At 41.6% G+C, this 27,505-nt stretch overlaps 1 protein-coding gene across 19 annotated transcripts in view; it reads left to right on the top strand.

Annotated features, from left to right (window-relative positions):
• Window positions 1-27,505, top strand: part of ttn.2 (titin, tandem duplicate 2) — a 179,903-nt gene that overhangs the window by 9,947 nt on the left and 142,451 nt on the right. For 17 of the 19 annotated variants that reach the window (XM_031797649.1, XM_031797718.1, XM_031797667.1 and 14 more), the window contains exons 8-42: window positions 101-289; window positions 648-767; window positions 1,584-1,853; window positions 1,968-2,084; window positions 2,397-2,666; window positions 3,014-3,079; window positions 3,205-3,463; window positions 3,594-3,675; window positions 3,924-4,154; window positions 4,259-4,401; window positions 4,663-4,835; window positions 5,078-5,305; window positions 5,395-5,639; window positions 5,758-5,990; window positions 6,078-6,242; window positions 6,359-6,527; window positions 6,691-8,381; window positions 10,573-10,854; window positions 10,980-11,246; window positions 11,366-11,638; window positions 11,734-11,997; window positions 12,083-12,343; window positions 12,584-12,844; window positions 12,967-13,230; window positions 13,350-13,610; window positions 13,715-13,975; window positions 14,062-14,322; window positions 14,413-14,554; window positions 14,668-14,836; window positions 14,926-15,157; window positions 15,447-15,731; window positions 16,005-16,130; window positions 16,491-16,679; window positions 17,222-17,611; window positions 18,484-18,534. In XM_031797649.1, coding sequence (XP_031653509.1) covers window positions 101-289; window positions 648-767; window positions 1,584-1,853; window positions 1,968-2,084; window positions 2,397-2,666; window positions 3,014-3,079; window positions 3,205-3,463; window positions 3,594-3,675; window positions 3,924-4,154; window positions 4,259-4,401; window positions 4,663-4,835; window positions 5,078-5,305; window positions 5,395-5,639; window positions 5,758-5,990; window positions 6,078-6,242; window positions 6,359-6,527; window positions 6,691-8,381; window positions 10,573-10,854; window positions 10,980-11,246; window positions 11,366-11,638; window positions 11,734-11,997; window positions 12,083-12,343; window positions 12,584-12,844; window positions 12,967-13,230; window positions 13,350-13,610; window positions 13,715-13,975; window positions 14,062-14,322; window positions 14,413-14,554; window positions 14,668-14,836; window positions 14,926-15,157; window positions 15,447-15,731; window positions 16,005-16,130; window positions 16,491-16,679; window positions 17,222-17,611; window positions 18,484-18,534 — 8,890 coding nt within the window. The remainder of the gene's footprint in view (window positions 1-100; window positions 290-647; window positions 768-1,583; window positions 1,854-1,967; window positions 2,085-2,396; window positions 2,667-3,013; window positions 3,080-3,204; window positions 3,464-3,593; window positions 3,676-3,923; window positions 4,155-4,258; window positions 4,402-4,662; window positions 4,836-5,077; window positions 5,306-5,394; window positions 5,640-5,757; window positions 5,991-6,077; window positions 6,243-6,358; window positions 6,528-6,690; window positions 8,382-10,572; window positions 10,855-10,979; window positions 11,247-11,365; window positions 11,639-11,733; window positions 11,998-12,082; window positions 12,344-12,583; window positions 12,845-12,966; window positions 13,231-13,349; window positions 13,611-13,714; window positions 13,976-14,061; window positions 14,323-14,412; window positions 14,555-14,667; window positions 14,837-14,925; window positions 15,158-15,446; window positions 15,732-16,004; window positions 16,131-16,490; window positions 16,680-17,221; window positions 17,612-18,483; window positions 18,535-27,505) is intronic. The other 2 variants (XM_031797733.1, XM_031797659.1) reach the window with 1 other exon arrangement.

The raw sequence follows: 27,505 nt of genomic DNA, 5'->3' as shown, positions 1-27,505 counted from the left end.
GACATTGCATCTCTTATCAATAATATGATAATGACGTTTGAAGCTATTATCAATAAAACTTCTGATTGGATCCTAAGTTAACACTACTAATGTATGCTAGGAGGTGCAGCATGAGGTGGACGATAAAAGCATTGCTGTAGCTACTGTGGTAGCAGCTGTGGACCAGGCTCGCAGCCGCAAGTCTGCTGGTTTTACACCAGAGCCGGTGCCGGTGGTGACAGCCAGTGCAGAGACACAGAGCACCTCTAGCACCTCTACTGCTGTGTTAATGTCCACAACAAGGGAACAGGTAGTTCATTATTTAATGAAGTACAAACCCTGTCGTCCTTCCCTTCACTTCCATTATTGATTCATTTCCCTTTTTTCTGTCATCACACTCCCACTCTTGTAGACCCCCTTCACGCTTAACAATATTATCCCTGATAAAAAATAGACCATTTTCCATTTTAAATTGTTGTCATTTCAGCGTACCCACATATTCGACCTCACAACCATCTGTGATTTTGTCACATTCCCTATGGTTTATTTTTCACATTCCCACAGATGTTGTTGAGCCCCCCCATAGTGTCGATATGTGTTATTCATATTCTCATGATTTATTCACCGAATATATTACTCTCCTTCCCATGGCTATGTTTATCATATAGATCATGCCAGAGTCTATAGCTGTTGAACCAGCTATAGAGACACACACTGATGACACTGTGGTACAGAACAGAGAGATTGGAATCTCTACTGTTACATGTATGATGACAACCGAGGAGCAGGTAGCTTAAAGATGGCGCTTAATGTTTTGTTTACTACTCTGAGCACTTTCCCAAATCACTCACCTCACCTATACTGTATGTAGGCACTATTTAAGTTGAAATCACTACACAGGTCCCATTTTCTACATGATATTATCACTATATTTACGTGCCGATACGATATGTATTGCGATTCTCACTATTCTAAATGTATGCGATTCGACACTTTGATTTCATTGCGATTTGATATTCCAAACATATTGCTCTCTATATGTCTGCTGCAGAGACGAGAAGCATGAGAAAATTAGTTTTGATCATTAATGGAAGTAAAAGTGCTGATAAACATGTTGGCTCACTATTTAAAAAGAACATGGAGAAAAAGCTATAGGATGCCGCTAGCCGACTAGCGCTAGCTAATGCTACCTAGCAAAGAATATATATAATAATACAATTATACATATATATATATTTTTTGTACAAATCAAAAAATAATATTGTAAATGCATTGACTTTTTTCTCCATCACTACTATTTAAGAGGAAAAAGAGTTCCCAAGTCGATTGAGCAAATATTCTTGGTATTTCAATTAGTCAACTGCATGTTCATTTTCACTATTGCACAACCAATTCAACTAAACTAACATGATTCCATGCATTAATGATGACATGTTATTACCAGGTAATGCACACAAAACTTGATTTGTATCCACGGGTGTGATGTTTTTCCTGTTTGTCATCGTTATGTGAATCTGATTGCTGTCATAGTGACTGTTGCCATGGATGCTATGTATGATATCTATGTGCTGTATGTATGACATTGATTGCTTGTTGTCTCAAAGGTTGAGGGTGGGAAAAAAGCAGAGGCAAAGGCTACAGTGGTTGCTGCTGTCGACCTAGCACGTGTTCGGAAGCCTTTGCATGCTGAGGGGGGTCATGCTGAAGAGGAAACCATACAATCTGATTTAAAACAGCAGATGATGATGGCTACCACTGAGCAACAAGTCACAGTGAAAACTGAGGCTGCAACTGTGCCAATGGTGCAAATACCAATAATACCACCACCATCAATTCAAACAACATCTGATGAGCAGAGTATTCATGTTACCCAGGTTTGCTATCTTTTTAAATATAAAAAGATGCTGCATTTTCTCTGATAGGTTTCTCAGAAGTTCTGCATTGAGTTGACCTTTCCTTACTCTATCACACTTTGTTGGTTACTTTAGATACAAAGAAGTAGAGAAACTACTACCGCCCACATGGAAACTGCCCTCGCACCATCCCCAATTCCACATTTCACAGTTTCAAAAGTTACTGTTCCTAAACCTGACCATAGCTATGAGGTAAGCATAGGACATGTCAGGCAAGCAGTGGGACACACGTTTTAATGCATCAGTTAAATTGATAAAGTAATAATCAATAATCAATCACATTGCTGGCCTCTCTGGACATACCATAAAAAATCACTCTTAGAAATCAACTATTTAGCTTAGCAAGTATTTCCTAAAAACTAATGCTCACTTAATCCGTATACATCGTCATCCATTCCATTATATTTTTAAGTCACAGCCTTAATATTTCTAAACAAAGCAGACAATATCATAATAGGTTGTTCTGATTCGTGATGATAATGCTATTCTCCTTGGGTTGGTCAGGTTTCGATAGCAGGTTCTGCTATTGCCACACTGCAGAAAGAGTTATCCTCTACCTCTGCACATGCTGCTCAAAAGATCATCAAGCCAGTCAAGCCTCCATCTCCTAGTCTCCACCGTAAGGTTGTGGACGTGATGCCAGCGCCAACCAAGTCTCCGTTTAAGGATCTCTCCGAGAGATATAAGACTCATTTCGACACTCAGTTACAGACTCAGATAGGCGCTACGTTTACAGGGGAAACGGAGCAAATGTATAAGGATTTGGAAACAAAGGTTTGTAGTCCAGAGTGTTGTGCCCTCTAAAATAACATTGTGTGGAGTCTCACCTCACTGAGTGGTATTAGCACACCTTCTCTTCACCATAACGCCGAAGCCTCGCCACGTTATCTTTGTTTCAGCACCCATCTGCATCACAAAGAAAGCCCACCTTGCTATCCTCTTCCTCTTTTCTTCTTCCCTTCTTCATATATCTGTTCCCAGCCTGTGTCACAACCCGTCTTTGTCTTTTCAGGATTCACTCTTATCTTGCTTCCATTTTATTCATCTTTCACTACTCCCAAAGTCAAGTTCAGAAACTGTACTGTATGTCACTTTTTGTGACCTATATGCATTTTCCATAGATCGTTGAGACTGCAGCAGTCCCATCCCCTGCAGAAGAGCCAGTTGTGCCACCTACTCTTGTAGCTGTAAGTATTTCTCTTGTGGATGTATGTCAGGTCATATAAGTTATTGTTGTCTATTCAGGCGTCCTTTCCATCCATCTTTTTCTAGATGTCAACATGTCAGTAAAACTATTGTATTTTGTTTTCAGGGCTTAAAGAACCTGACTGTGACTGAGGGTGAGTCTGTGACTCTGGAATGCCAGATTTCTGGTCACCCTGCCCCTGGCATCATGTGGTTCAGGGAGGACTACAGAATTGAAAGCTCCATTGACTTCCAGATCACTTATGAGAGTAAATGCGCCCGTCTGGTCATCCGCGAGGCTTTCGCAGAAGACAGCGGTCGCTTCACTTGCACTGCTACTAGCAATGCTGGAACTATCAGCACATCCTGTTACCTGCTTGTCAAAGGTAAACAGACAGTTTAGTTTTGAACATTTCTGTCGACAAAACTACGTACTGTTGAGGTGTAATACTGTACTGCCGAATGATTTATTGGTTTATGAATGTGCTAATACTTGTATACATTTCTTCCTTCTAGTAACCGAGGAGATTGAGACCCGGGAAGAGATGACACAACAAGGCACCGTCACTGTATTTGACCTTACTACTCAAGAGAAACTGTGAGTGCTAACTATTTTACACCAATACATTTGGAATCTCTTGACATGTACAGTTATGAGTCATGCCATTTATTGACAAGGGAAAACAGAATGATTCTATGACACTTATCAGACATTATGAAACCATTCGCCAGCAAGTCATGCTGAATCTTCCCTGATTGAGTTTTGCGAATATGGATGAAAAAATTGGACTTGTTTGATATTACATTTACCCTAATTTATGTATATTTCTAATGCCCTTCAAACAGTTTTACTACTGAAGCAAAGGAGGAGACCATGTCGGAGGTGAGCTCTGCCATTGCCACCGCAGGTTCACCAGTGGATACTGCAGATGCCGTCGCTCCCTTCTTTGTCAAGAGGCCAACTGTACAGAAGTTGGTGGAGGGCGGACGTGTTGTCTTTGAGTGCCAGATCGGAGGCAGCCCCAAGCCACACATGTTCTGGAAGAAGAGTGGCGTGCCCCTTACTACAGGATACAGGTAGCCTACTTGTGATACATTTTCAATTCATCTCTATTTTGCATTTGTAAGACTGTGTTGATTATTCATTGTAATGTTTAAAATGTAACTTATTCACCCATTAGATATAAAGTCCACTACGATAAGGAAAGTGGAGTGTGTAAATTGGAGATCTCCATGACATTTGCTGATGATGCTGGAGAGTACTCCGTCTTTGCCAGGAACCCGCTTGGAGAAGCCTCTGCCTCAGCTGGACTGCTGGAGGAAGGTCAGTTGCTTTAATCAAAATGTTGTTTAATCTCATGGACTACAAACTATTCTCAGTTAGCATTGCTTCCTAAATGGCACCCTATTCCCTACATACAGTAGTGCACTACTTTTGTCCAGAGCCCTATGGCCTTTGGTTGGATGTAGTGCACTATGTAGGGAATAGGGTGCCATTTTGGACAGTCGTAGGCTTTATTTGGGTCCGTGAAATCAGACCATAATGTCTTAACTTTTGTTTACACATTGTATATTTTGTTTACAGGGGAATATGAAGAATACATGAAGAAACATGAAATGACATATAAGAGTGAAGTAATTACAACGGTGCAGATGGATGTACCCCCTGTTGTTGTGAGCGAATATGACGACGACCAGATGTATAGGCAGAGGAGAATGACACAGCAAGCACAAACGCAAAGCTTTGTTTCAACACAGGTATGCGGATGAAAAGAAACACGTTACTTATACAATGCAGAACTTATTTTGCTGATACCTGTTTTATTGAGGAAGGTTTTATTGGCTGTGATATGTGGTTGTTTAATTCGCTCTGGATAAGAACATCTACTAAATGACTCAAATGTAAATGTAGTTATTGTGATGTTATGACATTTGATTTGTTCTCACCCACCTGTTATGAAACAACAGCATGCTTTATTCCAATGTGTTTTTTTGTACAGGAACTCCAGATTTCTTCCTTTGAGGAGAGGATTATCCACGAGATTGAGATCCGCATCCTGCAAATTACCTACCAACAGATTGTGACTGAGGATCGGGAAGAGATGGTGACTTGTGCAGATCGTGAGGCTTTACAGTCAGCCTTTGCAACTCCAGTTAAAAACTACAGGATCATAGAAGGAATGGGTGTTACTTTCCACTGCAAAATGGCAGGAACTCCACTGCCCAAGGTAGTAAAGAAACCATGCATTTGTATTTTGCATTGAGTTGAATGTAACATGTAGTATATATTCATCAAACGCTTCTTGTATTTCAAAAGATTGCGTGGTACAAAGATGGAAAGCGTATCCATCATGGTGGCCGTTACCAGATGGAGAGTCTTCATGATGGTAGAGCCAGCCTGCGTCTTCCTGTGGTGCTGCCAGAGGATGAGGGTGTTTACACAGCATTAGCTAGCAACATGAAGGGCAACTCTGTGAGCTCAGGGAAACTGTATGTGGAGCCCACTGCCATTGCAGGAGCTCAGCGATACACGCCTGAACCTCAGGCAATGCAGAGAATTAGGTGAGATTTTTATTACCAAATGTAACAGGGTTATTACCAGATTTGAATGTATATTTGTTTAACATAGCCATCATAAAAACTTCCCAAGTATCACTGAATTTGGTATTTATTTGCTCAGGTCCCAGTCCCCAAGATCTCTGAGTCGCTCTCCCGGACGCTCTACTAGTCGCTCTCCTGCCCGCTCTCCTGGTCGCAGGCTTGATGACACTGATGAGAGTCAGCTGGAGAGACTGTACAAGCCTGTGTTTGTCTTGAAGCCACAGTCATTCAAGTGCGCTGAAGGGCAGACTGCCAGATTTGACCTGAAAGTAGTTGGTAGACCCATGCCTGACACTTTCTGGTTCCACAATGGTAAGTGATGTGAAAACATGTTCTCTTCTCTCAACTAGTTTTATGAAAATCACACATTTATTCCTCTATTTGTGTTCTTCTTTTCAGGGCAACAAGTTGTCAATGATTACACCCACAAGATAGTGGTGAAGGAAGATGGAACTCAGTCACTGATTGTGGTTCCAGCCATGCCCCATGACTCTGGAGAATGGACGGTCGTTGCTCAAAACAGAGCTGGGAAAAGCTCTGTGTCCATGACACTTACAGTTGATGGTAAGATCTTTGTCTTCTATATTATTCCTCATTTGAAGCTCAAATGAATTGTCACTTTGTATCGATACGTCATATACCATTGTTGACTGATAGCATTGTCCTTTCTCCATTTACAGCCAAAGAAAATTTGATCAGACCCCAGTTTATTGAGAAGCTGAGGAATGTCAGTGTCAAGAAAGGCACTCTGGTTGAGTTGGCGGTCAAAGCCATCGGAAACCCCCTGCCTGACATTGTATGGCTGAAAAACAGCGACATCATCTCCCCACAGAAGCACCCAAATATCAAGTATGTGTTTTGCCCCACCTTCTATCTCAATGTGCACATGCCTATGATATACATCAAGTGCACCAAATACTCCTGCAGTCGTTAAGATATGTATATTTGTTACTATCTTTATTTCACATGGTTGTACTTAATGCTGATTTACTAACGACAATGTCTGTTGTAGGATCGAGGGCATCAAGGGAGAAGCCAAATTCCACATCCCACAGTCAGTGAGCTCTGATAGTGCCTGGTACACAGCCACAGCCATTAACAAAGCTGGAAGAGATACCACTCGCTGCAGGGTCAACATTGAGGTAGATGCTGCTGAACCTGCGCCAGAGAGGAGACTCATTATCACCAAAGGAACCTACAAGGCCAAGGACATAGCAGCTCCAGAGTTGGAACCCTTGCATCTCCGTTATGGTCAAGAGCAGTGGGAGGAGGATGACCTATATGACAAGGACAAGCAGCAGAAACCACAGTTCAAGAAGAAACTGACTTCTGTCAGGTTGAAGCGTTTTGGCCCAGTCCATTTTGAATGCAGACTGACCCCAATTGGTGATCCCACTATGGTGGTTGAGTGGTTGCATGATGGCAAACCCCTGGCAGCTGCTAACAGATTGCGCATGGTTAATGAATTTGGCTACTGTAGTCTTGACTTTGAAGTTGCCTATGCCAGAGATAGTGGTGTCATCACCTGCAGAGCCACTAACAAGTTTGGAGTTGATCAGACCTCAGCTACACTGATTGTAAAGGATGAGAAGAGCCTTGTTGAGGAGACACAGTTACCTGAGGGCAGGAGGGAAATACACAGAATTGATGAGATGGAGCGCATGGCTCACGAGGGAGGGCCTTCTGGAGTCACTGGGGATGAGTATTCAGAGAAGTCAAAGCCTGAAATTGTCCTTCTTCCTGAACCAGCAAGAGTGCTGGAAGGTGACATTGCAAGATTCCGTTGCAGAGTTATTGGCTATCCTACGCCTAAGGTTAACTGGTACCTCAATGGACAGCTCATTCGCAAGAGCAAGAGAATGAGGCTTCGCTATGATGGCATTTACTATCTTGAGATTATAGATATCAAGTCATACGATGCAGGAGATGTGAAAGTGGTAGCAGAGAACCCAGAGGGCACAGCTGAACATCTGGTGAAGCTCGAGATCACACAGAGAGAGGACTTCAGATCCATCCTCCGTCGCGTCCCTGAACCAAAGGCACATGACACTACTGAACATGGTAGAGTTAGCTTTGAAGTTGTGAAGGTTGACAGACCAGCTGATGCCCAGCCAAAGGAAGTTGTCAAACTGAGGAAGACTGAAAGAGTCATCCATGAGAAGTCCACAGAGGAGACAGATGAGTTGAAGAGCAAATTTAAGCGCAGGACAGAGGAAGGTTATTATGAAGCCATCACTGCTGTGGAGCTCAAGTCCAAAAGGAAGGATGAGTCCTATGAGGATATGCTTAGGAAGAGGAAGGAAGAACTGCTTCATCACATGAAAGAGTTGACTGAGGCTGAGAAGAAGAAAGAGATGGAGGAGGGTCAACTCACCATACCCACAATCAAACCAGAGAGAATACAGCTCTCTCCCAGCATGGAAGCTCCAAAGATCTTGGAACGCATTGCTAGCCAGACCGTGTCTCAGACCGAGGAAGTTCGCTTCAGAGTCAGAGTTGTCGGCAAACCAGAACCTGAGTGCCAGTGGTTCAAGAATGGAATTCTGCTGGAGAAGACCGATCGAATTTACTGGTATTGGCCTGAAGACCACGTGTGTGAATTAGTGGTCAGAGATGTCACAGCAGAAGACTCTGCTAGCATCATGGTCAAAGCCATGAACATTGCTGGAGAGACATCAAGCCATGCATTCTTGCTGGTACAAGGTAAATGATCTATTTATTATCTATTTCAATGCTTGTATTCTACAAGTAGTTAAAGGTCTAATGCAGCTGTTTTTATCTCAATATCAAATCATTTTTGGTTGACAATTAAGTACCTTACTGTGCTTTTTTTAAACTTTTCAATTTCAACAAGAACTTTGCTAGGACAGTCTTGGAGTGTCTGAGTAGGGAGGGGGAAAATGAAAACAAGTTGTTACTTGCAGAGGTGTTGAACTCTTCTTGGTCTATTATCTAATTTATCGCCTGGTGATGTCACCAGGTGCCATCCCACCCGTCTTTTCAAACAGCTCTTAAACTGAAAGGGCATTATCATTTTCACAATTTCACAGTATTATTCCAACCTCATATTGTGGAAATACAGTGCATTTGGGAAAGTATTCAGACCCTTGACTCTTTCCACATTTTGTTACATTACAGCCTTAGTCTAAAATTTATTAAATTCTCATCAATCTACAAACAATACCCCATAATGACAAAGCAAAAACAGGTTTTTAGACATTTTTGCAAATGTATTAAAACCAAAAAATGGAAATATTACATGTATATAACTATTCAGACCCTTTACTCAGTACTTTGTTGAAGCACCTTTGGCAGCGATTACAGCCTCAAGTCTTCTTAGGTATGACGCTACAAGCTTGGCACACCTGTATTTGGGGAGTTTCTCCCATTCTTCTCTGCAGATTCTCTCAAGTTCTGTCAGGTTGGATGGGGAGTGTCGCTGCACAGCTATTTTCAGGTCTTTCCAGAGATGTTTGATCGGGTTCAAGTCCAGGCTATGGCTGGGCCACTCAAGGACATTCAAAGACTTGTCCCAAAGCCATTTCTGCGTTGTCTTAGCCGTGTGCTTAGGGTCATTGCGCTGTTAGAAGGTGAACCTTCACACCAGTCTGAGGTCCTGAGAGCTCTGGAGCAGGTTTTCATCAAGGAGCTCTTTGTACTTTGCTCCATTCACCTTTCCCTTGATCCTGGCTAGTCTCCCAGTCCCTGCCGCTGAAAAACAACCCCACAGCATGATGCTACCACCACCATGCTTCACCATAGGGATGGTGCCAGGTTTCCTCCAGACGTGTCACTTGGCATTCAGGCCAAAGTGTTCAATCTTGGTTTTCTCAGACCCAGAGAATCTAGTTTCTTGTGGTCTGAGTCCTTTAGGTGCCTTTTGGCAAACTCCAAGCGGTCTGTCATGTGCCTTTTTACTGCAGAGTGGCTTCCGTCTCTCCACTCTTCCATAAAGACCTGATTGGTGGAGTGCTGCAGAGATGGTTGTCCTTCTGGAAGGTTCTACCATCTCCACAGAGGAACTCTGACAGAGCTCCAGAGGTCCTCTGTGGAGATGGTAGAATCTTCCAGAAGGACAACAATCTCTGCAGCACTCCACCAAACAGGCCTTTATGGTAGAGTGGACAGACGGAAGCCACTCCGCAGTAAACCAAGGCCCTTCTCCCCCGATTGCTCAGTTAGGCCGGGTGGCCAGCTCTAGAAAGAGTCTTGGTGGTTCCAAACTTATTCCATTTAGGAATGATGGAGGCCACTGTGTTCTTGGGGACCTTCAATGCTGTAAGAAATGTTTGGTATCCTTCCCCAGATCTGTGCCTCGACACAATCCTGTCTTGGAGCTCTACAGACAATTCATTCGACCTCATGGCTTGGTTTTTGCTCTGACATTCATTGTCAACTGTGGGACCTTATATCGACAGGTGTCATGTCCAAATCATGTCCAATCAATTGAATTTACCACAGGTAAATCAAGTTGTAGAAACATCTCAAGGATGATCAATGGAAACAGGATGCACTTGAGCTCAATTTCGAGTCTCATATCAAAGAGTCTGAATACTTATGTATGTAAGGTATTTGTGTTTTTTATTTTTAATATATTTGCAAACATTTCCAAAAACCTTTTTTCGCTTTGTCATTATGGAGTACATTGTTTAGATTGATAAGGATTTAAAATATATATATATTTTAGAATAAAGCTGTAACGTAACAAAATATCGAAAAAGTCAAGGGGTCAGAACATCTTCTGAGTGCACTGCATATATAAAAAAGGTGAAAATCAAGTTTTTGGCAGCACTGGGCCTTGTATGCAATTTTACATTGAGAACTGTAGAGAACTGTTGTATGTCCACATTGAAAAAGCATAATAAATATGTGTATTTCCTTTGTTTTACTTTAGCCATTACAGTTAATAGCTTTACTCAACAACTAGAGGATGTGGAAGCGAAAGAGAAGGACACCATGGCGACCTTTGAGTGTGAAACAAATGAGCCTTTCGTTAAAGTCAAATGGATGAAGAACAATTCTGAGATTTTCTCTGGAGACAAATACAGGATGCACTCAGACAGAAAGGTTCATTTCCTTTCTGTACTGATCATCAACATGAAGGACGATGCAGACTACAGTTGTGTTGTTGTTGAAGATGACCACATCAGGACCACTGCCAGACTCAATGTGGAAGGTTGGCACTTTTTCTTACTATTTTACTATATTATTTTACAATTATTTTCAACTGTGAAAATAGTGAATTTGGAATACTAACAGTAACTCTGAAACAGTTATACTTAGCAATGTCTCATTGTGCAGGCGCTTCACTGTCAATTGTGAAGAGGCTGGAGAACATTGAAGTGCCTGAGACCTACTCTGGGGAGTTTGAGGTTGAATTATCTCGAGAGGATGCTGAAGGTACATGGTACTTCAATGACAAGGAAATCACTCCCAGCAGCAAATATGTTACCTCCTCCCGCCGTGGACGCCATACCTTGTCTGTCAAAGACATCAAGAAAGAAGATCAGGGGAAATATACATTCAAAATTGCTGATATGCAGACCAGTGCCTCCCTGAAGATGAAATGTGAGTTGTGACTGGTATTGGTGTTGTTAGCTTGTTCTCTTCCAATCTATTTCAAGACAACTATTACTGTTGAAAAAGTGGGATGAACTGCACAATAATATCAATGTATTTTCCTTCAGTGCGCCCTGTGACACTGATGCAACCCCTCACTGACCTGACAATCTGCGAGGGTGACATCGCTCAATTAGAAGTGCGATTCTCTCAGGAAAACGTTGAGGGAACATGGATGAAGAATGGCCAAGCAATCTCCGCCACAGATCGCATCCACATCGTTATCGACAAACAGGTCCACAAGCTGCTTGTTGAAAACGTGAGCAGAGACGATGCTGCAACATACTCCTTCGTTGTCCCAGCTCAGGATATCTCCACCTCTGGGAAGTTGAACATTCAAAGTAAGTCACCTTTATCAATCTGACTATATTCATATTGGTATAGTTCTATTGTGAATCATGAGGTGTTTAAAAAAAAATGTCTCTGTGTTTTACAGCGATTGATATTTTGAGCCCACTCACTGATATTACCGCAGTTGAGGGCACCAAGGCTGTTATGGAGGCTAAAATCTCTGCTGCTGATGTTACCTCTGTGAAATGGTACCACAATGACAAACTTGTGATGCCCAGTGAGAGAATCCAGATGCTTGCAAAGGGATCCAAACAGCGCCTGGTATTCCACAGGACCTTTGCCTCTGATGAAGGGACCTACAAGCTATGTGTTGGCAAAGCTGACTCTAGCTGTAAACTGACTATTGAAAGTAAGTTGTTTTTAACGATTGTGTTAGATGTTGATTCAAACTACATTGATACAGACCCTATTCAACATATTTTGTTATTTTACAGAAATTCACATCACCAAGCATATGGAGGATCAAGTTTGCACAGAGACCCAGAATATAACATTTAAAGTTGAGGTTTCCCACCCTGGCATTGCCGCTGTGTGGACCTTCAAGAAACAACCACTCAAAGCTAGTCCAAAGCATAAGATTGAGGCCAAGGGCAAAAATTACAGCCTGAGTGTCATTAATACCATGAAGGATGAAGAGGGAGAATACGCATTCGCTGCTGGTGAACAGACATCCAGTGCAAAGCTTACTGTGTCAGGTATGTTTAACATCTTCATGATTTCTGACATAAACTCCTTTATGTAGATTTCATGAATTGATAGACATTTTCACTAACCTGACTCGAAGGTGTTTGTTGAGTAAAATCGGATTAGTTTCTTATTGGTTCCTTATTTTCCTCATATACCATATTAAAGCTGTGTCTCCACCATCCACTACCCTTTCACTACCCTTTTTTTTAACCAGTAATCTAAAGTAAAACATGTCTCCATGTTCCCAGGTGGTGCCATAAACAGACCACTCCAGGACGTGACTGTGGCTGAGTCTCAGACAGCTGAGCTGGAGTGTGAGGTGGCCAACCCAACTGCTGAGGGCAAGTGGCTCAAGGATGGACAACCCGTGAACTTCAGTGACAATGTCAACCATATGAACAATGGAGCTGTCAGACGTCTTGTTATTACCATAACCAGACCCAATGACATCGGTGAATACACTTACCAGGTCGCAAACTCCAAGACAACAGCCAACCTGAGAGTTGAGGGTGGGTGTTAAATTCTGAGTGGAAATTGTTGTTTATTTTAAACTGGTGTTAGCATTAATAAATGCCTATTCTGTGATTGTTATATGACTGCTGAAATGTCATGTTTATGTTTGATTTCATAGCTGTGAAAGTCAAGAAGACACTGAAGAACCAAACTGTCACTGAGACACAGGAGGCAGAGTTCAGTCTGGAGCTCACCCACAAGAATGTGAAGGGCTCACAATGGATTAAGAATGGTGTAGAGATCAACCCAAGTGAGAAATATGAAATCACAACTGATGGCCTGGTCCACACCTTGAAGATCAAGAACTGTGACACACGCGACGAATCAGTTTATGGATTCAAACTTGGGAAACTATCTGCTAATGCTAGATTGAACGTTGAGAGTAAGTGCACATTTTAACTGTCACAAATCGATTTATGCGATCAAGTATACAAATGTATGTATACTTGAAATGTTTCTACTTACCCTTTGAGGTTTTTGACTCATCAATCTCTTTTTCAGCAATCAAGATTGTGAAGAAGCCTAAAGATGTGACATCACTATTGGATGCCACTGCCTCTTTTGAGCTGAGTCTGTCCCATGATGACATCCCTATCAAATGGATGTTCAATAACAAGGAGCTTAAACCAAGTGAAAACGTCAAAATACTGTCTGAGAGAAAAGCTCACAAGCTGACCATCCAGAATGTGAAGACTGACGACCATGGAGAGTACACAGCTGTAGTTGGAAACCTGCAATGCAGCGCATCTTTATATGTTGAAGGTCGGTATGGAGTTTGACGAATAGACTAGAGTACTGGATACATGATTGCTGAATACTTAGTTGATTCCTTTTACTTAAATTAAGATTGTATGTGATTCTTCCAGCTCTGCGTGTCACAAAACCCATCAAGAACATTGAAGTCCCAGAGACCCATGTGGCCACTTTTGAATGTGAAGTTTCACACTTCAATGTCCCGTCCACTTGGCTGAAAAATGGAGTGGAGATAGAAATGAGTGAAAAGTTCAGGATTGTGGTGCAGGGCAAGCTTCACCAGCTCAAGATCATGAACACTAGCAGAGAAGATTCTGCAGAATACACGTTTGTCTGTGGAAATGACAGAGTCTCCGCCACTTTGACCGTCAATGGTAAGTTTACTCTTCATTATCAATGAAGTAATCCCTAGTCATATTATTGTCAGAATGTATCGTAACATTTTCCTTTTTTACCTTAGCCATTTTGATCACCAACATGCTGAAAGACCTCAATGCACAGGAGAAAGACACCATCACATTTGAAGTGAATGTCAACTATGAGGGCATCACCTACAAGTGGCTCAAGAATGGTGTTGAGATTCCCTCCACAGACAGATGCCAGAGCCGCACCAAACAGCTAACTCACTCGCTCACCATCCGAAATGTTCATTTTGGTGATAGTGCAGAGTACAAGTTTGTGGCTGGTTCTGCTGCGTCAGCAGCAAAGCTTTATGTTGATGGTATGTTCTTATTTTTCTTCCATTTTCCAAAAAAAGGTTTTCCTGTATATTTCACAATCTAAGGTCTTATTTCTGTGCTTTGTGTTTTAGCTCGCGTTATTGAATTCACCAAGCATATCAAAGATATCAAGATTACAGAGAAGAAGAGGGCCACTTTTGAATGTGAGATCTCTGAGCCTAATGTTCAGGTGATGTGGATGAAAGATGGACAAGAGCTGGACATTTCCGAAAGGTACATCTTATTACCAGTAATATTAGACCTGGTGAAGATAATAATGGGTATCATAATAAACTAATCTTACCTATTCATCTGTGTCTAACTGTTATTTCTAAATGCCTTGACAGATACACCGTATCCACCGAGAAATTCCTGCACCGTCTAATGATCCAGTCAGTCCGCATGTCTGATGCCGGAGAATATTCTGTCGTCGCTGGTGCAAGCGTGTCAAAGGCTTATCTCACCGTGGAGGGCAAAGATGTCCGCATTACAGAGCCTGCTGAGAAGAAAATGACGGTGAATATGAATTTGAAACATTTTTATTTACAGAAAAAACACTTTTAATTATCATTTTAAAGATGATTAATATCATGATTAATTTCTAGGTTGTTGAGAAACAAAGAACAACGTTTGAGTTTGAAGTCAATGAGGATGACATTGAAGGTCGCTGGCTGAGGAACGGTGTTGAGCTCCAGTTTTCCGTTGAGCAGAGGTTTAGTTATGTTTGCATTAGAAAGCTCCATCGTCTGACCATCACTGAGACCTACAGAAGTGATGCAGGAGAATACACCTTCATCGCTGGCAGGAACAGGACCGTTGTGACACTTCATGTCAACAGTAAGTTAAACTTCATGGTATTGGTTTTATAGGAAAATATATTTAATTGCCCTACAGTATATCTGTGCAATAGTTACAGTAATAACTGCAGTTACATGTCCTTGCCTGTAGAGGGCATTGCATTGCCCTCCTATGAGAGTAGCAGCATAGTAGGTATGGACTATGCTGATAAGAGGATACAGTATGTCATTTTTTAATAGCTGGATTCAAAGTGATGACGACAATGGTTGTTCCTCAGTGTTGCATCTTTCTTCATCACCTTTCTTATTTCATTTTTCTTTTCATTTAGTCCCTGAGCCACCTCAGATCATTAACCACATGCAGCCCCTGTCTGTGGAGGCCGGCAAACCTGCTCGCTTCTCTGTGGAAGTGACTGGCGTCCCCCAACCCCAGGTGTTCTGGTACAAGAACTCCCAGGCTCTCTCCCCAGGCTTCAAGTGCAAGTTTCTGCGTGATGGGAATGAGCACTGTCTGTTACTCATTGAAGTGTTCCCAGAGGATGCAGCGGTCTACAACTGTGAGGCCAAGAATGAAGGTGGTGTTGCCACCAGTTCAGCTGCACTGAATGTCGAAGGTAACCATTACATTTTTGTGTGATAATAATGCCAAGTCAACAGAAATTATGACATAACAGAAGAACAATTGTTGTCAAAAACTAGTTGTAAAAGTACACCATTCTTACAAATTTTATGCATTCCGTATATAATTATTTTATTGGACCAACCTTTTTATAGAGTGTTAAGATGACCATGCTGTTTTTGTTAAGTCGCCGAAGATATTACCTCACAAATAAAGAACTGAAATGGTTTATTCATATAAGAAAGTTGCTAATTATTTTTCATTTCAGTTTCAGAAGTTGTTTCTCCTGACACTGGAGCTCCTCTGTCCCCACCTACCATCATCTCACCAATCAGCAACACCTCAACCACTGAGGGAGAGTCAGCCAGATTCCAGTGCAAAGTTACTGGAGAAGGTATTTTGCACATTACATTGTTGGGATGAGTTGGAATAAAAACATGTTTTTGTGGGTGTAATGGGTGTAATTGTGGAAGTATTCCTTTTGTTATTAGTTGTCCTATTGCATTAGAAGATGAGGCATGTGAACCTCTCCATAACAAAAAATGAATTGTATTATAAATCCTTGTTAAAAACATACTGTGATGTTTCAAGCAGAGATCTTCATCAGACAGAGCTAATTTTTCAGACATTCATTTTTAAGAGTATAAATTCAATTTACTTTGTATGTATATTTGCTGACAATTATTATTAATAAATAAATACAAAATTATTCTAAAACGATATATAGTTTTTAAATCCAATCCTCCATTTGTAGCTCTGAAGATGTCCTGGTACCGTGGTGAGAAGGAAATTAAGCAGTCAGACTTCTTCAGGATTTCTACATTTGATGACACCTGCCAGCTGGAGATCAGCAGAGTGTTCTCTGAGGATGAGGGGGAATACACCTGTGTTGCCAGAAACGCAGGAGGAATGGTCACATGCTCTGCACGTTTGAAACTTGATGGTGAGTTTGCATACCTTTCTGTAACCGGATGGTTACCTATACCCGGAATAGATTCCAACTCTACTCTTGCTTATAGCTACACTTGGGTCGGGTAGGCTTCCTGTTTAGATTAAGACACCGTGGAGCCGGCATGAGATATGGCTCGGAAAACGTACCTGAATCCAGGGATGAGAAATGAGTTGTACTCCAAATTGTCCCATTCTCTCAACTGTTAAACCGAGAAGGTTGAACGACTGCAGTCGTTCAATCTTCTCAGTCTAACAGTTGAGATAATGGGACAATTCTGAGAAGAACGCATTTCTGGATTGAGGCACGTTTTCCAAGTCATATCTAGAAATATTATCATTTGTAGCCAAAGATAAGTAATTTAGCAGATAAATAACTTCAATATATAATATGATTTTGCAGTATCCTCTTAAATATGTAATTTTGTCTCTATGCACATGACTTTCACTTTCAGAATTATACACACATGGATATGTGTATCTGTGTCCATCCATAAAAATGCTAATACTCAATTAATTGAACGTACTTCCTTTCAGGGCAAAAACAAACTATGGATATTACATCTGATTCTCAAAGGCATGTCTCATCCAGTCTTTCATCAAGCTTCTCAAGTGTAAAGAAGGAGCAAATTGCCCAAAGGCCCACTTTTATTCACCCAATAGAAAGCTGCGTCGTTCAGCATGGTGAAGTGGCCAGGTTTCATGCTTGTGTGTCCAGCATGCCAATGCCAGAGATTAGCTGGTATCATAACCATCAGCCAATTAAGCCTATCAAAGATATTGTCTTTCATTTCGATGAGATGACAAACACTGCCACATTAATTATAGTCGATGCATACGCTGAGCATGCTGGACAATACACTTGCAAAGCAACCAATAAAGCCGGAGAGGCCATGTGCACAGCAACCCTTGCAGTAACCAAAGAAGGTAACTCGTTTTTTACCTTGAATTAGCCTTTGATTTTACAACACCGTGTAATTAATAATCTATTAATTTTCACAAAATTCCTTTCTCCAAACAACACCTCTCATTAAACCAACCAAACGACTTTCTTCTTCTTGGGAAAAGCCTTTTTGCTTTCCCATGTTCTATATAGTTTACTAACCTCACAATTTAAAATAGAATAGTATGAATATGTTAGTCACTTTTTTTTTGTTCTAATCCCTAGATGGGTACATGCAGCTTGAGTAGAACACATTCTCTTCTTGTCATTCTTCTCTGTCACTCCTTGCTCTCCTTGCAGCTTGAGTAGGTAGTACATTCTCCTCTTGTCATTCATCTATCACACTCCTTGCTGTCCTTGGTTGTGACATCCCTCTCAGCGATAGCTCTGTGGACTGTGCATGTTGTAGCCTATACCCTCTCCCTATTTGGACTTGTGTCTGACTGTCAAACTTTGCTTTGTTTGTTTATACCCCTGTTTGTACCCCTGTTTTGTACCCTTGTTTGTACCATCAAAGTGGAAACGTTCAAATTATTGTAATCAGTTAAAGGGTTTGAGTTCAAATTGTTAGCATAACCTCTGAAAAGCATTTTTGTCCAGCAGGATATACCTTCAAGGAAATTACATCTGGGCTAAGCATTTAGTCCAAAATTGTTTCTTGAAATGAGCAATCTCAAAATGATAGACGGATCAATTCAATATCTCATTTGATTGGCAACCATTTATCTGTAAGTTTGTAGAGCAAGGCTCTCACATACAGAGAGGGTGAAATTAAGCCAAAATGGAAAGGAATTGGTACCAATCATCATCAAAGATTATCGTTTTAAATCACACCAACTCTTCATTTCCTTTACAGTAACCCATATGAAGGAAGAGATTGAAGCAACCATTGAGCAAGAAGCCAAAGGTAAGACTCATTTACACTCTTCATTACTGAAATGTACTTCATCAACCCCTTAGTTGACATGTACCTGAGCATATGGATAAGTGATTTATGAATGTTCACACTGCATGCAAGCAGAAAATGTTTTGAATGCAAAATGTTCATCTTATGTATTCTTCAATATCAAAATAATGTTATGTCCTTGTATTATGTGATTGGTTTTTGTACAGCAAGCACCGATTAAAACTGCTTGCTTTTAGAAGTTTTAGAAAAATGAGTTCTGGCATCTACCAATATTATCCTTTACGCATGAGGGTTCTTCGTGGATTGTAATGGATTCTCAAAAAAGGTGCAGGATGTGTATCTTTTAAAGTTTCCAGACCTCAGGAAATTATCCTTTAAAAGATATGGGAATAGCCACATCTTTTAATTGCTTCTTAAAGTGTATTGCATTTGGAACTCTACCCTTGCAAATATTTCTTAGACTGGCTTGCAGATAGTGGTATGTGATTAATTGTTTGCTTCTAAAATAACATGATTATACCTGTAAACTATATTAGTTCGAATAAACGCCTTCTCATACAATTCTAGAGCTGCTTTACAAGTTTTACTTATTTGTATCATTGGAGAGTCATGTTTCTCATTAAATATTTTTTAATAATTTACCCTCATTCAAAGGATTAGAAAGGGCGTTTATTCATCTTTCTGCAAGTCAGGTAAGGAATATTTAGCTTAAGAATACACTAAGTAAAGCAAAAGCAAGCTTATTTTTTAAAAAGCAGAGCAGGTTATTTTGGAAATTATTATGCTTTTTAAGAAATTTATGTTTTGAAGAAATGCCCACAGAAGAAGGAACAAAACATCCAGCAATTTTCGTGTCAGAATCTTTAAAAAAGAATCAAGTCTTGCGTTTATTCGAACAAATATGGTGAGTGAAATTGTTTTTTTTATGGCTATGTGACTTGCTGCATGTACTTAATATTTTCATTAATATTCATTTTAAAAATTTGAATTTTATTATCTTTTTTTTTTTACCCAGATGGAATTTTATTGAAAGTTTTTTTTTCTTTTTTTCAGAGTTGTTTTCTAATAAAAGGACTGAATCCTGGGAGAACAGAGGACAGATTCGCAGAGCCGTTTCAGACACGGAGGACTTGGATCAAACAAACAATTCATTCATCAAATGGAATGGGGCTGATAACATTAAGCCATTTTTTATAAAAAAGCAGAAATTCCAGAATGTTCTTGAAGGAGAACCTGCTGCATTAAGATGCAGATTGGTAGCTTTCCCGCTCCCAACCATATTATGGTTTCATAACAATAGACCAATTCAGAAAGAACGTCGTCGGAGAATACGTACAGAGAGCACTATGCACATACACGCTACTAGTTTATTCATTGATAGTATCAAAGACAAAGACTCTGGCAGTTACAAAGTAATGGCTATTAACACAGAGGGGTCTGCAGAGTCCATAGCATCACTTCTGGTGTCAATGAGGGAAGAACAAGATGCCAATTATCTAAGCCATGTTAGACGGTCAACTAGACCTCATGGAAGCTTAGATTCGTTGGTTGATCAAAAAAAAGAGAAAAAGTTCAGGGTTGACCTGAGATGTGTTGGATCTCCATTTGATAAAAAGTCCAAACCGAGGGGCAGATCTAGATCTAAGGATGCGCCGGTTCGCACCTTGTTCTTCAGAAGCTTATCACCAACAAGAGGGAAAAGTAAAGAAAGTAATCTGAATGAAACCGCATCTGAACGAGCCCGCTCTCCACCGTCTATGTTTGGTGGAGAAAGGGTTAGTAGGTCTGAAAGGTTTAACGACAGACACAGTGACATCTACTGTGACAGACACACTGGCAGATTCAGCGACAAATTCAGTGACAGGTGCAGTGACAGATACAGCGATAGATTTAGTGACACAGAAAGCCTACATGGAGAAGTAAAAGTAAAGCTTGGCCTGTTACAAAATGCAGTCAAACAAAAAAAGAGGCTCTCTATGTCCACAATGTCATCATCAGAGTTTGACTTGGAGTCAAACGCAAGTGAATCTAGCTATGCAGATTATGTTGATCGATTAAGGGTCAAGAAGCCTGCCTCCTTACCTGGAGATTTACAGCATGCTCGACCTTTTGAAAGATACAATAAAAATGATAAAGTTTCTGCAGAATTCTATGGTAGATATGACATAATTCCCACACATAGTGCTATGTCGACACAGCCCCATGTGAGGCATTCATTTGAACCTCAGTCTCGGTCTAGGGCCATTCAAATGTTGAAAAGTGAACTACCAGCGGCAGGAAAAGAAAAGGACTTTGAAACACATATGGATGAAAAGGCCCTTACTCCAGGGGAACCTCAATATGAGGTCAGATTCGAACAAAAGATAGGTGAGGACTTAGAAAATCAAGGTGCACACTACATAGGAAATCAAGGTGAGGAATATTTAGGAAATCAAACTCGGTTTTCTGAAGACCTAAAGACAAAGATGGAGGGGAGATCTCCACACATTGCTGCACGGAGATCTCCAAACATTGCTGCATTGGATAACTTTTCTAGATCCAGCCCAATCAAACCACTGAAGGAAATACTTTCCAGTGAGACGATTATTACACAAGAGGATACTGTGAAGAGCACAGAACAATTTGAACATCCACCCAGCTCTGCGGAAAACCGCTATGAGAACATTGAAAGTGAATGTGAAGATAAACTTTTAGCCTTGAGGATTAGAAAATGGCAAAAGGGAATGCAGATGGACCAAGAGGAACAGTTTGAGAATGAAACAGACCATTCGACGGCAAGGGATTCGCCATACATGCGATCTGAAATGCATATTTTTGGGGAGGAGGTAGAGACAAAAACAGCAATAGAAACTGTCAGCGAGGAGAAGCATTGGGAAGAGCATCATATATCCCAGGAAAAGGTCCTCTTATCCCAGGAAAATGTTTATGGATTGAAGAGTGGAACTGAACAGAATTTGTCCCTTTCCCAAACCAAAGAGAAAAATGCCAGTGAGAAAACACAAGAAGAGCACCATGTATCCCGGGAAGATGCCCACTTAACAATGGAAGATCTCCACATACTCCAAGAAAATATTAATTCGCCAAAAGAGAGGCATGCCAATATTTATGGTGAGGAGCAAGGGAGAAAAACTGCAACAGAAACTGAGGGATTCACTTCCCAGCATTTGCCCTGTTCTCCAAAAGAGAGTCATGCAGAGAGTAGTGTGGAAAAAACTTGGGAAGAGCACCATTTATCCCTGGAAAATGTTGTCCCTTTCCAGAATTTGCCCCTTTCCCAAACAAGGAGTGCCAGTGTTAACAAAACCGGAGAAGAGCACCTTTTATCTCAGGATAATATTTATGGATTGAAGAGTGACAGTGAACAGAATTTGTCCAGTTCCCAAACAGACAGACGTACCATTGAGAAAACCCGAGAAGAGTACCTGTCATCCCGAGAAGAGCGCCACCACTTATCACGGGAAGAGCTCCGCTTATCCCAGGATATTTCTGGATTGAAGAGTGAAAGTGAACAGAAATTGCCCCGTTCCCCAAGAGAGAGACGTACCAGTGTGAACAAAAAAGGAGAAGAGCACCATTTATCCCAGGAGAATATTTATGGGTTGAAGAGTGACAGTGAACAGAATTTGCCCCATTCCCCAAGAGAGAGGCGTGCCAGTGAAAAGAAAACACGAGAAGAGCACCATGTATCCCAGGAAGGACTTCACTTATCCTGTGAAGAGCTCCACTTATCCCGGGAAAATATTTACGAATTAAAGAGCGAAAGTGAAAAGTTTGGGAGTGAGGAAGAGGCTCTGGCACATCGAATCATGAAATGGCAGCAAGACGTTTTGACTGAGCAGGAGAAAGCTGTTGACTTGGATTCTGATTGGGTTGGTGCGGATTACTCACACTATGTTGCTAGAAAAAGGTCTGAATCAAAAATGGCTGCTGAGGGCACTGCTCTTGGATCAACCACTCACTCTGAGGCAGATTCAGCGAGAAGAAGAAAGCCTTCCCCGGAAAAGACAGACTATGAAGAATTCCTGAATGAGGATGTCCCTCATGATTTCAGAGATGAGAGAAGGTCCACACAAGAAAAGACAGTAAACAAACATGTCCTTACTGAGAAGGATATTGCTCCTGAATATAGATATGACAGCACCTCACCAGAAAAGATGGCAGATGAAACGTTCCTGACTGAGGATGCCCCTCATGAGTACAGATATGTAAGTATAAAGTCTTCTGCAGAAAATACAACAAAGGAAATGCTTCTCCGTGATGATACAGCCCACGAAGGCCCAAAAAGGCCTTCTCCAGAAAAGTTCCTGAGTGAGCATGCCCCTCATGACTACAGGTATGAAAGAAGATCTTCGCCAGAAAGGACAGCAAAGGAAAAGTCCCAGAGTAAGGATATCCATGATTTCAAAGATGAAAGTTTCCAGTGGCCCCCTCCTCCACAAACTGTTATTGATGAAACAAGGTTGCAGACCGAAAGTGAGTATTTTGTGAGCGAAGAGGAAGCTTTGGCTCAGCGCATCTTAAAATGGCAAGAAGACGTTCTCACTGAACAAGAAGAAGCTGTTGAATTAGAGTCTAACTGGGCTTTGGCTGAACATTCACAACACCCAAAGAAAACCGATGCCAGTGGACCCGATGCAGGTCACTCTATTGAACCTGTGAAAGAACGCTCACCTGTGAGAGAACCCTCCCCTATGAGACAACATCACATTGGTCAGCATGAAAGTTCCTTTTTTGAACCAGCCTCTTATCAGAATGAGAAGTCTCATACAATGTCATTTGGGTCCTCACCTGTGAGAGAACGCTTGCCTGTGAAAGAACGCTCTCCAATTAAAGAGCGCTCTCCTGTGAAAGAATCCTCACCTATGAGACAACATCGAATTGGTGAGCTTGTCTCTCAAGAGGATTGGGCTATGGCTGAACTTTCACAACACCATCGTCAGAGAACTTATGCCAGTGGAGATGATGCCAATGACGGTCCTTCTTATGAACCTGTTTCTCATCATATAGAGAAGTTTCATCAAATGTCACTTGGGTGTCACTCACCGGTGAGAGGGTCCTCACCAGTTAGAGGGTCCTCACCAGGGAGAGAACCCTCACCTGGTAGAGAGCCCTCCCCTGGCAGAGAACGCTCACTTGGCAGAGTTCGATCACCTGTGAAAGAAGCCTCACCTGGTAGAGAAGCCTCACCTAGGAGAGGCCATTCACCTTTGAGAGAACATCACATTGGTCAGCATGGTTCTCAAGCCGAAGTTGGTGCAGAAGGGCCTTCCAATTGGGAATCCGACTTAAGACCTGATGAAAAAGTGTCTATGAGGACCACAGAGAGGAAAGAAGAACACAGAGAAATGCTATCAAAAGATGACCTTCACCAAATGGACATGCATCAGAGGACAAAGGAATTTGATAAGACTTCACCGAAAACATCACTACCTATCTTTGTGAGAGAAATCTCATCCATGAAAGTAAAGAGGGGAGAGATGACAGACTTTAAATGTCGTTTCCGGGGAGACCCTCAACCAACTGTCACTTGGCTCAAAGATGACCAACCAATCAGTCAAAACCCAGACTTTGATGTTCTCATCAAATTGAATGAAACCACATTAACCATCTACTATCCGACTATATACCATGAGGGGACATTTAGTTGTGTTATCACTAATACATTTGGAAAATCAACCTCCTCTGCCACACTCGAAGTTACTGAGAGTGAGCAATTAAGAAAATCACCATCGCCGGTGGCTTCGCGTAAAGTGAAAGTGACAACAGATTATGAAATGAGTGAAGAAGATGTTGACCAAATGATTGACGAGGAACTTGAATCATACATAGACGTTGAAACGGATGAGAAATCCTTTCTACAGGTGCCTCAGGCCGTCTTGTACAGACCTCGTGCTTCAGACTCACAATATTCTACTTCTAATGTCGAGATCAGGATCACTGCTCCAACACCAGTCCCATTCGAAATGATTGAAAAAGACACAGAGATGTCTGAGGACGATGGCAGTTCCCATCCTATGAAACACAAATTCACATTCTCCTATGATCCGAGTGATGCCGCTAAGGTAGTCAGTAAATCTGAGAACATAAGCTCTTCAGAAGGCCAAACCAGTAAGGTTGAAAGCAGTTCTGATGTGTACTTCCAACCAGCTGTTGCTATTGCTGGATCTTCTGAGGTAGAAGCAGCCATGGCTGGTGAATGGGAACAATATATACTATCTGGAAATTCAGAAGATTTGAGGCAGTCCCCTCTGAGTGATACTGGTGATATTACAGACCAGGCATTGATGCTGACTTTGGACAGGACTTTAGGTTCTCACAGCCTTAAAAAGACTGTTCCAAAAGTAACTAAACCAAAGCAAAGTGTTTCAAAAGAAGCACCTACTGTTACTGGGTGTGGTCGGCAATCATCTGCTGCAGTAGTCGAAACGTCACATAGTAAGCAGGCATTTGAGACACCTGTGTTGTCGGAGGCACCTGCATTGTCAGATACCACTGTTCATGAAGTGAAAAAGTCGACAGAGTCATATTTCCCTGAGGATATCCCAGAAGTATCAATCCATCCCGAACAGGATGATATGTCATTGGTAACTAATGTTGTGGAAGGAACTCCACTGCAGGCCAAACAAGACACTATATTAGTAGAAGGTAGTTATACACACATTTCGAGAGAAAGGTCCATTTCCCCCAAAAGTGGACCAGAGGTTGTCTTACTAGAAGGTAGTAATACACAAATTTCGACCAAAGCGAAGATAGTCTCTCCAAAAAGTGCCCCTGAGCATGGCCAGACCATGTCTACTACTCAGGAGGAAGACAAGGAAATCTGTATGATTTCAGGAGAAACTGTTGAGGAAGCTTGCGTAATTGACACCCATGGTGACCTAAAACACTTTGTTCCCCTCTCAAGTGTAGCAGAGGTGCAGGAGTCACCAAAACTGGTCAGACCTGAGGCAGTTAAGGCAGTAAGGACTAGCCCTTCTCCAGAAAGTATAGGACCTGGTGTGATAGATGAAAGTATGAAAGAGGACAGTGAAAGTGCATTTGTTAGTACTGGCAGTAGCTTCATTCCTTGTGAGAAAGTCCCAGTGTCGGAGACCCCAGATGATGTTTCAGCGTCAGTCGGTAATGAGGTTGTAAAGCCAAAAAGATTCTCTGGCTCATTTGCTGCTCCAGAAGTTCAGAGATTGGACACTGAGTCTTCTGATCGTGAGGACATGACTCATATGAATGAAAATATGTCTATCTTTGAGCGCTCAAAGGGTAGCGCATTTGTCAGTGTTAGTGGGGCACGGAGTGAAATTGTTAGTGAAAAAACTGCAGAGGAAAACGAGGAACATGCTGATGCTGAGAGTGGTGAGCCTTCAGAGGTTTCAAAATCAGTGAGTATTAAGTTCAAAGAAGATGGTTTTACAGATGATCTTGCTGCACAAGGTTCACAACAGCAAGCAGAGGCTAAACCAGACAGTGCTTATCTAAGTACGGCTGACAGTCAAGGTGCTACAGGTTTAACCTCACTTGAAGAGGAGGCAGTGACCTTCAGTACTGTTTATGACTACTACAACCCACCAACTGAGTGGGGCAGACCCTTATCACCAGAGTCGGAGATGTCCATTGAGTGTGGTAGCACATTTAGTGAGGAATTAACAGAAATCGAGCGGTTCTATACGCCAGCTTCTTCAACTGAAATTTCGCAGCTCCCGAAATCTCCCGAATCTTTCCACACTCCTGAAACTGAAACTCCAGCAGGTTATATGACCCCTAATGAGTATGCCTTCTCTCCTCTTGAACATAAAAGAACATCTACTGACTTCAGTGAGAGGTTATTTTCTCCTGCTAAGTTCTTGAGGTCACCTGATGATGAGGGAATTGAGACAACTCCACCTGCATTTAGCTTAGAGGAAGGAATCTTCCTCTCAGAGCGTGCCCTTGGCCTTGGAGGACTACAGGAAAAAGTCCAGGGAATCCCTCCGGCTTTCCTCAAACCTCTCACCAAAAGGAGAGTTTTTGAACAAGATTCGTTATCGTTTTACGCTGAGGTATTTGGGTTGCCTTCACCTGAAGTGAAGTGGTTTAGAAACAAAACCCAGCTTGTTGCAGAAGAAAGGATTACAATGGATAGAGATGGTGACAATATCACACTTTTTATTCAAAACATTACGAAAGCTGATCAAGGTGAATATATTTGCGAAGCTGTTAACTATGTAGGAGAGGCAAAAAGCGTTGCACTAGTTGTAGTTATATCCAACGAGGCCAGATATATGCCCCCACCACCAGCAGTCACCCACCAGCATGTGATGGAGTTTGATGTTGAGGAAGATGATGACTCATCGAGGTCTTGCTCCCCTCAGGAGATTCTATTAGAGGTGGAGCTGGATGAAAATGAGGTTAAAGAGTTTGAGAGACAGGTGAAGATAATTACCGTCCCAGAATACACCGCTGACAATAAAAGTATGATAATATCACTCGATGTTCTCCCGAGTATGTACGAGGAGAGTGGAGTTGACTTTGTAACGCAAGAAAGGGATGATTTGAAAATAGCTTTTGAGGTTACAGAAATGCCACCACGCTTCATCAACCCAATTTGTGATATGGAAACCCCCGAAAATACAACTGTAATGTTTGAGTGTTCTCTGATGGGAATTCCCTCTCCCATAGTATCATGGTTTAAAGGTAACAAAAAGATCCCTCACGATAACAAGAAATACTTGTACTCATCTGATGGAGACAATCATTTCCTAAAGATCAGGAAAGCCAACGCTCATGATAGTGGAATATACACCTGCAGGGCCATCAATGTGGTTGGGGAAACTCTTTGCAGGGCATCTCTTCTTGTGTTGAATCCTAAAAGCTTTATAGGGAAAACAAGAGGAAGAGAATTGACAGCTGTGTCTCTTGGTAGTGCTAAAGTTCAGCCTCAAAAGTTTGACTTGGTTGTTGGGAATGAGTTTGACGGTGAGCAGGCATCAGAAATAGA

The sequence above is a fragment of the Oncorhynchus kisutch genome, linkage group LG2 (assembly GCF_002021735.2).
Source record: "Oncorhynchus kisutch isolate 150728-3 linkage group LG2, Okis_V2, whole genome shotgun sequence".
NCBI lineage: Eukaryota > Metazoa > Chordata > Actinopteri > Salmoniformes > Salmonidae > Oncorhynchus > Oncorhynchus kisutch.
The sequence above is the reverse complement of the archived record's forward strand: the minus strand, read 5'-3'. Positions and strand labels throughout refer to the sequence as shown.